General features: G+C 44.1%; 1 protein-coding gene across 1 annotated transcript in view; it reads right to left on the reverse strand.

Annotated features, from left to right (window-relative positions):
• Positions 1 to 16,637, reverse strand: part of LOC308312360 (ovochymase-2) — a gene marked incomplete at its 5' end in the record, with an annotated part of 28,239 nt that overhangs the window by 415 nt on the left and 11,187 nt on the right. The window contains 17 exon segments of the mRNA XM_080758965.1: positions 2 to 144; positions 1,666 to 1,826; positions 2,352 to 2,641; positions 4,007 to 4,101; positions 4,284 to 4,402; positions 5,020 to 5,202; positions 5,445 to 5,666; positions 5,920 to 6,057; positions 7,199 to 7,417; positions 7,688 to 7,871; positions 8,229 to 8,392; positions 8,758 to 9,035; positions 10,114 to 10,214; positions 11,425 to 11,534; positions 12,341 to 12,526; positions 13,399 to 13,644; positions 15,062 to 15,202. Of these exon segments, the coding sequence (XP_080615091.1) occupies positions 2 to 144; positions 1,666 to 1,826; positions 2,352 to 2,641; positions 4,007 to 4,101; positions 4,284 to 4,402; positions 5,020 to 5,202; positions 5,445 to 5,666; positions 5,920 to 6,057; positions 7,199 to 7,417; positions 7,688 to 7,871; positions 8,229 to 8,392; positions 8,758 to 9,035; positions 10,114 to 10,214; positions 11,425 to 11,534; positions 12,341 to 12,526; positions 13,399 to 13,644; positions 15,062 to 15,202 (2,980 nt within the window).

Genomic DNA, 16,637 nt, shown 5'->3' on the forward strand with positions numbered 1-16,637 from the left:
CTCAATCCAATCACTGAAGGCTGATACACGAGTGAACACGGAAGGTTTCTTGTCTTTGATGCAGCCCTGAGGACCAAAGCTGACAATGCCATGGACCTCCCAGGTTCCAGAGGCCTGGCAGGCAAACGGCCCGCCGGAGTCACCCTGAAGAAGGGGAAGGTCGGGACATTTACTTTATAAGTGAGGATAAAAAGTGGTGAAGATCCGTTTGAACTATTGTGATCTGATTTGATTCATCAAAGTCCAATCAGGTCCATTTCTGGTGCTCAATCAGGAGCTATAGTGACTGATGGAGGCCTATGTGTATGTAACATACGTAACATTAATAGTGCTTCCACTTGCCCAGGCATTATATTGTAATGTGATCCAGTGTTCTGTGACTTTAAGAGTTCAGGCCTTTAACCCATTTTGGGCGGGAACCCCTTTTGGTGTTTTAAACATTATGTTATAATTTTGCTATTGAAAAATAGCAGATCTACAAGCTCATAGCGCGCCACCGAGTGGCGCGTAAAAATGTGGCGCAAATCTTTGAATATATATTCTTTCAAAGTGAATGTTTTTTACTCCGGTCTAAATGGGTTTTTAAGGGAATGACGTAACCTACCGCACTTCCTATTTCATATTGGCTTTGAAAGCGGTAGGTTGTGTTTATTTTGCTCTGCAGATTATTTTATTATTTTCATTTACAATTGTGTAATATATTGATACACATGTACCCAAAGTTGTTAAGACACATACTGTGTTTTCATGGTACTGCATCTGCTTTATTTCCAACAAATGCTATTGTGGAAAACGTATACAAGTCAGAGCAGAGCAGTGATTGCCTCGTTGTCTTTTGTACAGAATAAATCCACTCACTGCTGAGATCCTGGTCTATGGTACTTCATAAAACAACGCAAGATCACGTCTGTTACAAGTAGAGAGAAAACCTGCTCAAGTCAACAAGCTGCATTTCATTTGTCATGTCATTGATTGTTCCAGAGCCATACACAATCCTACTGCAGACCCTGCAGAGGATTCTTTATTTAATTTAATTTAAAAACGCGGGTGCATCTTACCATGCATAGCACCCCCCACAAATCTGTACAGGCATTTGGTTCCCTGCCCAATTATGTCTGCAAGCTTGGCCAATATTGGCTGCCAAGGTTGACCTCACACAAACAAACACTTTTCGTTGCAAACAACCAAAATGATAGATGCTAGCACACTTATATAATAGCACGTGACAAAGGCCTCCACAGGGAAGACCCGGTTCAATTAGCAGACCAAGTAGAGGACTTTCTTTTGTGTGCTCTCGTACCAACAAACAATACTGTTCTGTGAACTTGATCCCATTTCTCTTGCAATGTCTACAGGTATCTGGGAATGTCATTTTGTTTCTCTCTAAAGGAAGAGAGCATAGTCTCCTTTTGTACCCCTTTCGATTATTATTTATTATGTATTAGAAAGTAGTTACCGGATTGTTGTTAGTAATAGAGCTTTGTTTGGGTTTTGCTAATTGGGCATGTCCTGTATCATAATGCAAAGAAAATATGTTCATACTAATTTCTTAATGACTAATAACTACATTAAAAGTACACTGAAAACATTCCCCACAAAATCTCTCCACAATGCTCTTTACTCTCTCCTATCCATTGAACAGGGTTTGAGAGTGGATCCTCTTACCTGGCAGGCTGACTTCAGCTCGTCTGGAGATTCATAGCCGGCACAGATCATGGAGGGCCTGAGGGTGTCCCACCAGTAGGCAGGCTTACTGCAGGTTGGGAAGTCAATGACAGGCAGGGCTGCCTGGTTCAACGTTTCTGACACCTTGGGGAAGATACTCCCTAAATGGAGGGATTGGAAAGATAAATTATATTTTGCATTCATACAAGATTGTATTATTCTCGCACCTTAACTAACGTTCATAGCATACCATGTACTATATCTGCTGCTACGATGATAGCACCTTATGTCTTACCCCAGGTACTTACCGTACCGGATTGATATATATATATATATGTATAAGTAGACAAAAATGTCTCTCTCTCTCTCTCTCTCTCTCTCTCTAAAAGGCAAAACTCACTGGTCTGATCTACAAGCTCACAAACCAAGTTCTGAGTTCCCTGCACACAGAGTTAGTACTCTCTACCAAATTAGGGTCTGAGAACCATATATGAAAACCAGCCGTAGCACATGTAGTGAAATATGTTTCTAGGTATGCTAAGGTTCACTTAGTTCTTGTAGTGTAAAATAGGCAAATAGCATTTAGAATTATCAGGCAAGTAGGAGGCACTAGATCAGAAAAGAAGCTTAAAAAGAGAGCTAGATTCAATTCAATTCAATTCAATCAAGATCTTCTCCCTCTCTACCTTTCTCATCTCCCCAGCCAGTGACGTAGCAGAGGGTCCCAGCAGGCATCAAGGCCTCGGGGGCAGGCAGGCAAACAGGGCTTATCTCCTCGGTCATGTTGACCCGTTGGGTCAGGTGCACCAAGGCGATGTCGTTGGTGATATCGGTTTTGTCCTGATCATAGACAAAGCCCTCATGGAGGATGATTCCATCCACGTCGTAGCAGGTCTCCGCAGAGGGAACGTCCATGGAGGAATTCATGTGGTGCTTACCCAAGCACATGCGCCAGAACCCGGGATTGTTCAGAGGCCTAGAATGAGAAGAGGTAGAATAACCTATAGGTAATAAACCTGATTTGTAGCACACTTTGGTGAATGATGTGTGATAGTCAACAACTCAACTTTATTTGTAAAGCCCCTAACACATAGATCAGCTATAATCACTGTTACAACCTCCAGTGAAACAGACTGGCTAGCGAGGCTATACACAGTCTCAAAGTGCTTTACAGGCTCACATTTAAGCAAGGGAAACAAAGAGAGGTGGCGAAAATAATTTGGTGACCCCCCCCAACCCCCATTGAGAACCCATGGTTTAGAGGAGGGCTGCATTTTAAAGTGGTGTGAACTCTCTCACCCTATATTTTCCATTCACACTTGAGCCCTTTAGCCAGTACTTGTGATGACAACAAACATAACTGGCATTTAGGCCTACATTTTAAGACTGACGTTCTGCTATAGCCAGGGTGCCTAGTACATTACAAACACAACCATGAATGGGCTTCAATTCTCAGTTTGCCAACATTACAAGTAGGCCATCATAACAGATATAGTACAAGCACCAGAATCCTAGTTTTACATCCACACAAATATGTCCTAAACATGGCAAATGCATAACGTTTGCCATGTTTACCCCTAGCATCCACACTACTGATCCCATGGTGTTCTGAAAACTACGGCATTGCATTTTAGTTTAGACCGGAGGGAACAGAGATTTTTGGAAACTATGATGCAGAGTTGCAGAGACCCAAGTTCCATCACCAAAGTTATTAATGACCTTTTATTTGATAGTGAGAGAGACAGGAAACACAGAGCAGGGCAGTGACCTTTTTGGATGAAAACTAACACCAGCCATGAATATCAGTACTTCATTCAACATCAGTCACAAATTACAATGTTAGTTGTTGTTGCACTATTAAATGTAGCAATTTATAATAGTACTACTGTGTAGGGGTCTATTCTTGAAGTATAATTCCGGGGAGAGCAAGTGCGTGGCCTGCTGGGATAATGTTTATCAACTACATGTCTGGGCCGCTACAAGGCCTTCACGTCTAGATGTTCAAACCACAGCAAAAGACTACGTCAGACAACCTCAGGGTGGGGTTTCCCAACCCTGAGTATGACATAATGAGCAAATTGGCCACAATGTGAATATTATGTTCAATACACTCTCTCAATCTTCCCCTTTTTGGTTTGGTTTTCAGCCAATCATGTCATCCTATCTTAAGCCCACCACACACCGGCTGCGACCGTCTGCCGCGCGGCGCCGCGCGCGGCGCGGCTCCGCGCGGCGGACGGAGCCGGTGTGCGTTAGGTTCATTGAAAATAATGGAGGCGGCTGTGTGCGCCGCGCGGCGCCGCGCGGGGGACGCAGCCGGTGTGTGTCGGGCTTCACTTACACCATGAAGCAGTGAGCAGCAGTAAGTATCCATTCCTCGTGAATCAAGGAACCTCCACACCCATGCATATAAGGAAACGGACTCCCAGGAGAAGCCTGGCGGAGAGGGAGAGAAAACTATCAGTGTAATGAACACACATGTACGCAAGACAAGTAGGCATTAAACACATACAGCACAGCATCCCATTACCATCATGCCCATGTAGGCAAGCAGGCAAAGACACACACACACACACACGCGCGCGCACATGGAGAAATGCATGCTAGGTACTGTATACCTGCATGGAGACCTGCCAGGGCCAGGAGTGGGGCACTGCCTCTACTCCATTCACAACCATGAGACTGAGAGTGTCATTTTTCGGTGGGATAGTCGGAATCCCACAGTCCTCTGGCCAGCCTGTGAACAGAGAGCTCACATTAACACTTCCTATGAATGACCTGCTATCTTTTAGTCTGTAGTCTGCAAAAACACTGTGTGTAATAAACAAATCTGGAAAACAAACAATGTACATTGTAAGTAAGCCTTGAATGAGCCATGAGGCCCATAAGTCAGGAGCCTATCTCCTGTTTCTGTAGCGTGAGGCAGCTTGATGCACAAGTACACCCCCTGGACATGACGCTAGTATGCCACAGGGACTTACCCCCAATACAACCCTTGATGCTGAGTGTCAAGCAGGGAGGCACTGGGTCCCATTTCTCTTTTGGTATGACCCGGCCAGGGATTGAACCCTGACCTCCAAGTCTCAGGGCAGACACTCTAACCACAAGGCCACTGAGCTGGTACAATGTACAATGTGCAAGTAATAAATAAACAAAAATTAGGAAGAAAGATCCCCCTGCCCAATAGACAGTAGCTTGCAGCCAACTCTGCTGCAATTTGCTTTTTAATTGCACATAATATAATTAAAACGAAAAACGAAAATGTGGACAAGAACAAAAACGAAAATGTAATATCAAAGCAGCCCTCCTAGTGCTAACAAAGTCCTATGGCTAAGATGGGTGTGTCATACTCACTGATGGTGATATTGTCCCAGGGGTTAGGCGGTGGAGGGGACAGAGTAGGCGCTACACTGGCATCCGTGGTCCAGTAACCACGGAAACCCTTCTGCTGATTGTCTCTGTTGCTGAGGAAACGGACAACGGCCGTGTTGCCCTGAACATTAACCTGAGGGGGCAGGGAGAAGCCGCAGAATCGACCTGTAATGGCAGCCAATGTGGATATGTTACCAGTTGTGGTACTATATGACACTGCAGATATGACATGGTACATTTGACATTAAATGCCGTAATAAGGAATGGAAATAAAGGGAACTGTAGTAATTATTTCTTTGCCATCCTGGGTTCAAATCTGTTCCAGAATCTCAAAGCCAGAACCTCTCACTCTGCCTCTCAAACGACATGGCATCGCAAAGAAAGATGTCATGTACTGTAGAACAAACCTTGGGATTCCATGTCATCTCCATCGAAGATTTCGACATAATCCACACAGTTACCCAGCATGTTGACCGCCTGCACTTCAAAGTGACTGAAGACTATATGGATGTTTTTGGCCCCGGGAATGGTGATGCGCCAGGTGCACACATAGTGGGCTGGATAATCATTGGGCCAGCCAGGGGAGATGATCTCTCCTTGTTCACTGCTGAAACTGCCTCCGCAAGGTGCTGTGCAGGTGGACAAGACAAAAGCGGGAAAACCAAGTCTGGTTATGGAAAATGTTATAATTGGCAATGATTTGTGAAGTAGTGTTTTCAAAATAGGTATAGTACTTTTGCCTATAATGACATTAACAAAATAAGAGTTTAAACCATTAAAGTCATTAAGTCAACCATACCAGCCCTGACAAAAAAGGCTTTTAGAACAAAATGGACGCCAGGTAGTAAATGTGCTTAATAAGGACTGAAGTGGTCACCTTACCCTCAGATGGTGACACTGCCTTCCAGGTAGCGACGAAGCCTGTATCCACTATTCTGTCGTTGGAGGAAAAGCGGACGTGCAGCATCTCACCATCGCTCACCAGCTCCCTTGGGGGTGTTGTGTGGCTGCAGTAGGTGCCTGGAGGGCAGATAGTTTAAACATGGAGTACTGCAATGCAGGATGTTGCACTGTATTCTGCTCAACCTCTCAAGAATCACCAGTACATTTTGCCCTGTTAACAAGAGTTTATTTTCGAGCCACACTGCATAATATCTGAAATCCCTTCTCAGTTGCTTTTCTAGACATTTATTTTGTTGCCCTTTGTTTTCGTACTGTCTTTGCAGATACTTCTCGTTATAATAACGGGCGGAGGTTATCTGCTGTGAAGACTTAACAAATCACACTGTAAAGCACAACATAAAGCGTGGATTTCATCTGCATTATGCCGAATTCATACTTCATTCATACACTCGCCGAAAATAACAGACCTACAAGCTCACAACATGTCGCTTAAGCATCCGCAGTTCATTATAAACCTTTATTTATTATGCCTGAGGATAAAATGCTGCATATCACAGTGGTCCAGCAATATACAGTACAAGTTCACAACAAACGCCTGTCAGTGTGTATGTTTTGGGTTGTCCTTCACGGCGGCTGTGGCTCAGGAGGTAGAGCAGGTCGTCCAATGATCCATGGGTCAGCGGTTCGAATCCCGGCTCCTCCTGTCTACATGTCGAAGTGTCCTTGGGCAAGACACTGAACCCCAAATTGCTCCCGATGTGCTGGTTGGTACCTTGCATGGCTTCCACCGCAATCGGTGTATGAATGGGTGAATGTAATGCACAATCTACGTAAAGCGCCTTGGATAAAGGCGCTATATAAATGCACCATTTACCATTTCACAGTACGCTGACTCGACAACAACTTGACTCTGGAATGCCATTTAGACATAATCATAGGCATCTGTTCCAAACACCGTGGAGTGTGCAGCCTAAGAGATATAGCCGTGAGAAAAATGATGTCTCTGAATCGACTGACACAGAAAATTGACCAGCAGCCGAGAAGGAAAATGGAGGCCATTATGTACATATTCTGTACACCGCATGAACACACATGTGCACACTTGGTACACGTCTGCTCACATGCACACATGAAACATGCTAATGTGATTATTTGTAGCCATGCACATCCACATGTGCACACATGTTCGCATGAGTAAGCACAAATATATGCACACACGGATAATGACATTCACAAATTAATTGGTTTCATACTGTACCTATAGTGCCTATTGTGTCGTAGACGGTGACTTTGTCGTTGATGCACATCATGCTCTCCTCCAGGGAGAAGTTGTGGAATTGGAGGTGGACCAGCTTGCCAGCGGGTGCTTGGATGTTCCACTGGCAGTTGGCTCTGTTGCTGTAGCTGCCAGGCCAACCCATGGAGGACAGGCTGCCCTCTGTACCGGTCAAGTCCTTTGGACCACCACAGCCAGATGCTAGAGAGAGGTGGGGGCAGGAAACGGAAAAATTGTGAAATACGTATATTAGATCATACATACACTGTCATATATGTAGATTCATACATATAGATTCACAGACACACAGACAGATGGGGAAGCATGACGGAGGATGGTGCTATTTTCCTTGCAGCATGCACTGAACCTGCATGGAGGGTAAATCCCATGCTCTAAGACAAGACAACCTCAACTGCAGTGCTGAGTAGTTTGGGTCGGTGTAGAGTAGATTAAGAACAAGTTGAAACGTACTGTGTTCGTTGTACATGTCCCTGCGGATGACGTTCTCAATCCAGGGGATGTAAGCAGAGGAGCGGGTAAACACAGAGGGTTTCTTGTTCATGATACAGCCGATGGGGCCAAAACTAGTGATGCCATGCACCTCCCAGGCGCTACCCACAGTATCCTGACACACCAGAGGGCCACCTGAGTCTCCCTGTTTCACAAAATGGCAGAGGTTATCAGCATGATTTTGACATGAAATATAATATTATAATATCGAATGAAATGATTTTGTGTTTTCAGCCAACTCTTTCCCAACATTTAAAATGTCTATACCATTTCATTCACCAGGGCAGCTCATCGGTGACAGTGACATTAATCTATTAATTCAATTTAAGTGTTGATCAAATGGTATTTTCTAGGGCCTAGGCTATGGGTGATAAATGATAAATACGTAAAGGCTGTATCAGTCCTTGCCTAGATACAGCCTGGGCTCATATACGCTGCCCCTCCGTGTATCAGCCTGAGGGTAGCCTTTTTGTCATTGTTTATGCCTGTGTTCACTGTTTACCTGGCAGACTGACGCGAGCTCATCAGGCAAGGTGAAGCCACAGCAGATCATGGAGGTTTTAACCTGGAACCACCACCAGTCTGCCCTCTTACAGGTGTCATACGCCACCACAGGCAAGGCCACCTGGTTCAGGGCCTCTGCCACTTTAGCATTCATTGAATCACCTGGTTAGAAACAGATAAGATAAGAAACAAGCAGAGATTTCACCTATAGTGCATACTGGAATACTGGAGGAAATAATACAACACTGGAAGTAGTTACACCTTTGTTCCAGCAGAGAGCATGCAAGCTTTTGTGTGTGCTCATGATGCATAATTATGTACACTAGTACCAGTATGTTATTATTCTTTAAATGACAAAGACATTTGAAGCAGATCAGCACAGCAAAAATAGATTGAGGACATTCGTTTTCATTCGTTTATCTTGCACATATTTGTTACCTGTGTTGTCAAGACCTTGTGGTATGTTATATTGCACATGTGTATGTTTTAATTTAAATTAAAATAATGAAAAACATAATAACAAGCACCAGTTTCATCTCCCCATCCCGAGGCGTAACATTTCTTTCCCCCAAGTAGGACCTCCTCCACGGACGGCAAGCAGGCAAAAGAGATCTCATTGGTGGGAATCACCTCCCCGTCCAGCCTGATCAGGGCGATGTCAAACTCGATGGTGGGGATGGTGGGGTACTTGAAGCCCTCATGGCGGTAGATTCCTGTCACGTTGAAGCAGCGTTCGCTGGGCTCCGTGTAGGTCAGGTTGTGTTTGCCAAGGCACATGCTCCAGCGTTGCAGCTCATCTGCGTAGCTGGGGAGGAAAGGGGGGCAGGGGGGATTGGGTTAATCGATACTGCACCATGCACGGCAAATGGACACAATTGGGCTGTTCTACAAAGGAGCTTTTTAAGGCAAATATGAGCTGACTGAGCATGCCATCATGTGAGGAAAATAGATTTATCTTTTTAAGGGGATTGAGCAGTCCATTCCCCTGAGAGGTTTTCAACTGGAAGGCTGAGAGGGAGATGGCAGAGGAGAGAGGCCTCTGGCAGTATTCATTTTAGGATAGAGACGTGCATGTGTGCATCGAAAGACCCATTTGACCACCACAGACTGGGCACAGCATAATTACTGTATACTGAGCTAATTTGCACTGTAATTGGTGCATTTATATAGCACCTTTATCCAAGTCACTTTACAGAGATTGTGCATACAGTATACTGTATGTGTATATAATTTGATCTGGCTCTGAGACCTGTACTGCAGGTTCAGCTGCTACACTGTCCTATAAAATAATATCAACAAAAACGGCAAAAGCTTATACATAGGTTCTACATTTCCCTTGTTTATTTAACTGTTTTCTGTTAATGCCGTCTCTCGGGATCATGCATCGATCCAAATTTCCCAGTGGAGATGATAAAGCCATGTCCTTGCACCTCCCAATAAGACACTGTGCACACTGTCTCTACACAGCATCAGTATGGCTCTAGCTGTGGTCCATTAGCCAATCTGGGGAATAATCTCTAACACGGTTTCCCTCTGGTACCATAGGAACTTAAGCCTCTAGAAAAACCACAGACTCTAACACAGCCCAAACAGCCCAGTAAGATAATAGGCAAATAGGCTCCAAGGAAGTTTCTGGTTTCTGGTTGCAAACTTTGAATGAAAGTAAAGTGAAGTGAAGACTTGAGTCCCAATCGCAAAGGTTTTAGTGTCATTACCAAAGATGATATTGCCTGCTACGAGTTCCTTTCTATATTGTTATTTTCTATAAGTAATTTTTTTCTATTCATAAACTTTTAAGAGGTCTTAAACACTATGCTATCACATGAAATCTTCTCATTTTACTTTCTGTTATCTGCACGGTATGTGAAAATGACAGGACTTACTTCATGAAGCAGTGAGCTGCTGTAAGGACCCAGTTCTTGTGTATGAGTGTTCCACCACAGGTATGGAAGAATGTGGGTTCTGGACGGCTAGCTGGCCAGACCTGAAACATGTTTTAGGTAGACATGTAAATGTAAGCATGCAGGCGCGCACGCACACACGCACGCACGCACAAATTTAGTTAATTCCATTGACACAAAGACCTTTATTGACCATACCACATCACATGAACAAGGGAATGCAATACATGAAATATCCCACACCCAACACAGAAGATGTACACATGTACCTATCCTGTATACTCACCCACAAATCAATTATTGTCAAAAAGTAGAAACCAGTTACAAAAGAGAGAACGAGAACATACAAATCCACAAAAGATCTCACCAGTCCAACATATATTCATGGTCATTGACCGAGTCAGTTTGTCCTAATTAAGGCCTCCAGGTTGCATTGGAGGACGAGTCCCCCGTCAAAAAAAAGAAGAAACGACTAGGGAGGGTGGGGGGATGATTTACGATTCTGTCCCAAACGGAACATAACTTGGATGGCGCTGAGTCGGCTAAAGGTGACTTCACAACACGGCGACTCGCTTGCCTAAGCTCACTCGACAGTGACTCTGGTGGCTCAAGTCACCTTCAGATGGCGTGCCTCCGTCTGTGAAAACACTGGTTCTCCAATTATACTGTGTCGTATACTGTACTGTACAGTGTACGTGCAAATATACATATGATATCATGTGATATGCATGCTCAAATGTCCCAAATAAAGGCTCAAATTCACCTACCCCATAGAGGAGGGAATATCCACAACCTCTTACATTATACTATACCCACCTCCATACACTGCAACCTGGAAGTTTAATGAGGACTAAGACTAACACCTTTTCTGTACATAATGACTTGGGTGTAATGATAATGGGAGGGTGAATATGAATACAGTATGCTGGATTGGTGAGCCTGTGGTTTGGTCTAATTTTGTTTATGATCTATCTGATATATTTTCCTCTCATCCCATCAGCTACAACCTACTGTATGAATGACACAGGCTTGCAGGCCTGGCAAAGACATGTGCTCCAAAGTGGACCCTTTACCAGTTAATTGTGTTACTTGTTTCGTCCTGCACCACTAGTGCTAAAATGGATGTGACACAAATGACTTGATACCACATTATCATGTACTGTATCCTGAAAAAAAAAATAGATTCCTGACTCTAAATATTTTATCCGTTCTGTGCATTGTAGTTGGGTTCTTCTACACATAATGAGTTTGATTTGTTTGTTAGGTTTGTTTGTGCGTGGGTCATTATTTCACCTGCATGGACACCTGCCAGGGCCAAGAGTGAGGTTTGGCTGGATCTCCATTCACGATGCGAGTGTTAACGACAGGAGGAAAGGCTGGTTTCCCACAATTAATGGGCCAATCTAGAGAAGGAAAGGAAGAATGTGACTGTGTGTATAAGAAACAAATCCTATATCAAACTGCTAACCACAAATATTCTGGGAGTAGGCTGTGTACCCTTTTTAAAATTTGGTCTTCAACACTTCATCAATTGATTCAGTTATATACCCTTTTGAGTTTAACCACATGAACCCTAGTTTTCCGATTCGGGGGTGAACAGTTGTTGAAACTAGCAGCCGATCTACAAGCTCAGAATGCGAGAGCATTGCGAATTTGTGACACGTTGTGAGCTTGTACATCTGCTATTAATGTGGAAATGTATTCCCTGTATAAGCCTGCTGTTCAGCACTGCAGCAGAAAAGCTGCCTGAAGACAACAGATGCAGTGATGCTGTTGCTTCCATGCAGAGGTGATGCTTCCAGTGTGTTCAACAGCAGCACTACGCTCATGTCCTCTATACTGTCTCAGGCTCTCCCCTGCTCTGGGCAGGAGGCTGTGTTGAAAAATAAAAACTATTTTGGTTCAGCTGGACCCCATTACTGGGCAAATAATCTGTAAAGAATCGAGGTGACAGTCGGCCAGCAGGGAAGGTGTGCTCTCAGTACATCAAATCACAGTGTTGTTTCACACACATCTACAGTACACACGGGAGGCAGAGGTGACACTTTGATGAAGGAGATTGGGCTATACCTCTCTATTTAGCTGCATCTTCAAGCTATGTCCTATTTCAGGTTTTAGACACAATAAAATATGTATCCAAGTATCCCATATGTGGTTATTACCACCACCATGTGAGCTAAGCTACAGAGAAGTGAAATACAAGGCTTACCTATAAGGATGCCGTCCCAGGGGTTGGGTGGGGTTGGCGGCTCGGTGGGAGCTGGCTGGCCAGGGTCTGTGCTCCAGTAGGCCCTGAAACCTTTGGCCTCTGTGAAAAAGTCTGCATGGAAACGCATCAGCAGCCTGTTGCCCTGGGTCTGTATGGGTGCAGGAAGACTAGTACCACAGAATGGACCTGTAAAAGGAAGAGAATAATACATTGTATGGTTAGAGCATAATATACTGTACTTCATTTAAATGACACAATTGCTTTTCTAAGACATTTCATACAGTATAATTTTGTTCATTTATGTATATTTTTCCTTCGCCCTATTAGCATTTTTTGTTGGAAGAGAATCTACAGAAACTGTGAAATTATCACCTTGTAACAACTATCATGTGTCAGGAGATGAGTCGATCTCCTGACTCATTTCTTGAGGTCCTGGATAGAACATGAACAGACTCATGCTGATGAATAAATATAGGTTTTCAATTTGGATTAATATAGGTGAAAAGTATGTAATCCTCCCTTGGAGGAGCAGGTTATGGCTGGGTCCTTTGCAGGGTCATTAAACTAACGCCCCCCTCCCCTTTCTGAAGCTTCTTGCTTCACTCCTTGAGTCCCTCACGTCCCTCACGCAAGGGCACGCGCCACCATGCACTTCTGATCGAACCCTGATCTCCAACTTGGCAGACTGGCAGGCAACAAGCCAAGATAGCTAGCTCCCTTGGAGCAAGTTACGGCTGGGTCTTTTGCAGGGTCGTTACAATATAAATATAAAAAAATATTCCATCTTTCAAGTTTCTTAATCACTTAAGTCATATACTTAGTACGATTAGACGACAATTGGTTTGTCTGACACAAATAAGCACAATCTTGGAAATGGCTTGACAATAATGTCATGGCCAAAATAGGGATGCCAAGTTGAAATTGGTTAATAATTTGCAGTGCTACATACTCTATGTGAAGGCATTATATAACAATACACCAGACAGAAACTAGCAGTACAAACATTTTGAGGTAATCTTCATAGTTAATCAATATGGTAATACTGCACCACGTCTTACCATGCTTTTTCAGGAGCAGGCTATCCTGGGTTCTGACCTCAAACACCATGACATTATCGTAGCATTTGGAGGTCATGATGTCTTTTCCTTCCAGGTCAAAGTGAGTGAAGTTCAGGGTGATGTTCTTCCCAACAGGAACCACAATGTTCCACATGCATTCTACGTTGGCCTTGTAGTTCATTGGCCAGTTCTGGGACTTTATGACTCCGTTTTCTGCAGTAGTCGATATGCCACAGCCCTGGATCTCTGAAATGTATGGTGACACAGAGAGAGACCTTGATCAATGCAGGCACTAAACTTCTCCAGTGAAGATGCTGAGTGGCAAGCAGTATAAAGCTCAATTTACACATAACCATGAAGGGTGCTGGGGGTAGCGTCTATTATTTTGATGGCGTGTCCACAACAGCGTTTTTCTGGACAATCAAGGTCATGTGAATGTGGCATTCAAACCCATGACCGCACAACGAGGTGTCGAGGTCTATGTTAGTGCATGCATGTGCCTGGAACAAAAACACCTGGTTCTCATCTCAACCCCGAGTCCCAGGACCACCAGGGGTTGAAATGGACCCATATGGGTTGTTCATTTATTTACATTTGTACACAGTCAGAGTTAAAATAACACTGGGATTTTCCAAAGATTAAAAAAAAAAAAAAACTAAAATAACACAAATTGGACCCCTGGTGGGCCCTAGACCAAGCGTTGAGGCACTAACAGGACACCAGCGTTCCATCTCAAGCAGGAGACATACTAATGGAAGCATGTTTTTGGGGTGAGGACTGAGAAATGCACGCATGTTTTTTACGTCTGCATACTTTCACATGTTACTTACTGTACTTGTGTATGCTTGTGTCAAATGAAAGATGTGTTCTGAGCAATACATCAATTCATCCACTAGATGGCAGTTGTTCAACATAGGCAAAGTATGAAATGCAATGCAACTGCACTGTTGACTTTGGCAACAGTGCATAAATGTATGTTTTCTCGTGCCAATAAAAGCTCCTTTGAATTTAATTGAGTCCACACAGCTGGCTCGAATAATTAATTATATCACAGAGTGTGCATTGTGCAAATCTATAAGATCAATTATATAATAATAATAATATAATAATAATTTTCAGCATCAACATTTGATAGGTAGGGGGAAGACTCCCAGCTGTTCTAGAGTTTGTTTTTGTTCAGTGTGAATGGCCCAGCTACAGGGGTCAATGGGTGGTACTCATGTGTCTGTGCTCAGACAGGGGTCAATGGGTGGTACTCATGGGTCTGTGCTCAGACAGGGGTCAATGGGTCATACTCAGACAGACAGACATACACACAAAGTCACATAATGGAGGCCGTTGGCTCCGCTCAGTATATATTGGCCTTCAGACGTTATCAGAGTGAGTGACACAAACATCACGAGGTGCAGCTGTTCTTGTTCTAAGTGGAACCTGAAGTGATAATGGAGATGAGGATCTGTGCTTTATCTCACCACATGTACCCTGACCTGGGCTTTAGAAGAGCTCACATCTACTGTTCTACCTACCTGACCTGTTGTAACATGGAGAAGGGGGGAGTGAAGTGATTTATGGACAGTTATTATAAGGCCCTGAGCTGACTCATCGGCATCTGGTGTGCGTGCGTGCGCGCGCGCGTGCGTGTGTGTGTCAGGTGTGTGAGTACCTGCAATGTCCTCTGGATAAACAGCCTCCCACTCGGCAGAGAAGCCCCGGTCTGTCAGACGGCTGTCCGACTGGAAACTGACCGATAGCACGTTATTAGAACTGACCACCACAGGAGGAAGAATGTTACCACAGTGAGTACCTACAGGAGGGAGAGGGATGGAGAGAGAGAGAGAGAGAGAGAGAGAGAGAGGGGGGGGATTCATGGATAAGAGCATCAGCTAAATGCAAATAGGCTAAAAGAAAAATATTCTCTTTTTCCATCCTTTAAACTGATTACATTTGCAATAAAAAAAAGTCAATATGCATAGTGTGAGTATCAGGCACACACGCACGCACACCGACACATAGGTTAGAGTGCATAGTTTATGAGTAATAGTAGGAAACTGGAGATGTTTGTATACCACGGGCAAGTCAACAGGCGGGGGGTGTGTGTTTATATGTTAACGAGCTATGGTGTAACTCTAAATCTGTTATCATCCGAGAGTATGTGTACTCCTGATAGCGATATAAACATCTGATAAAGACCTGCGATGAGCAACTAGGCCCTATCTTTTATTACATATTTAATCCGTCTATTTTCCAGCAGAAGGTGCCATCCCTCTGGAAGCAGTCCACTATAGTGCCCATTGCCAAGAGCAATAATAGGCTACCTAAACGCTTAACGATTTCAGACCTGTTGCTTTAACTTCTTTGATCATGAAGCAATTTGAAAGATTAGTCAAGTCCGAGCTTGTGGCAAAAACGGATCGCCTATGGATCCTCTCCAGTCTGCATACAGGGCTGAAGGGGCGTTCAAGATGCACTTAACAAGCACAAGCACCTTAGCGCTCCGAATGTGAGAACCGGTTTTCTACGTGGTTCGAATCCCAACGGTCCGATGCGGGACACGGCTATCTATGTTTAGCGCATGTTTTTATTGATTACTTTCAATCGCCTTTGTACACACCCGGACAATATATCAAGCAGACCCGATTCATCCCACAACACTCCAGTCACTTGATGAAAAAAAAAAAGAGAAAATGCCTCTCTCGCTCCCTTCCTGAAAACAGGATGGGAGGGGCGCATTGTGTAGAATAGTCTCTATCACATAATGGCGGCGCCCATGCGAGCGTACTCCAGTCAACATAATCACACTGCATAACATTCGATCGGCTTGTCTCCGGCTTCCATAGTCTCCACCTATGCTCCCGTTTCTCCCTCCTCGGTCCTCCTCCCCTCCCATTTGTTTCAGGGGAGGGCCCGGGAGGGGAAGCGTCTTGTGTGTCGTGTAGTGTCTGTCCGGCTCCATGATAAACACAGATCTAAAGTCTCCTTTCCTTCTGCATACTCGAACAGACAAGAAAACTATCACGGATTGTATCGTCCCTCTGCGAACTTGGATGGTTATTTTTTTATGATGATGATCAACGGTCAGATGGAACAATGCAAATATGCGCTTTTGTGATCGTCTACCCGATCCGTCATCGTCATCATCATCATAAAAAATAAACAAAATAGTAGTAACGTAGCCCCGATATGTTCCCTCAGTCTCATACAAAAGCCAATCACCGACGAAGGGTAGATGGGATCAATGT

This window comes from Protomyctophum bolini (assembly GCF_963924005.1).
Source record: "Protomyctophum bolini genome assembly, chromosome: 3".
Taxonomy (NCBI): Eukaryota; Metazoa; Chordata; class Actinopteri; order Myctophiformes; family Myctophidae; genus Protomyctophum; species Protomyctophum bolini.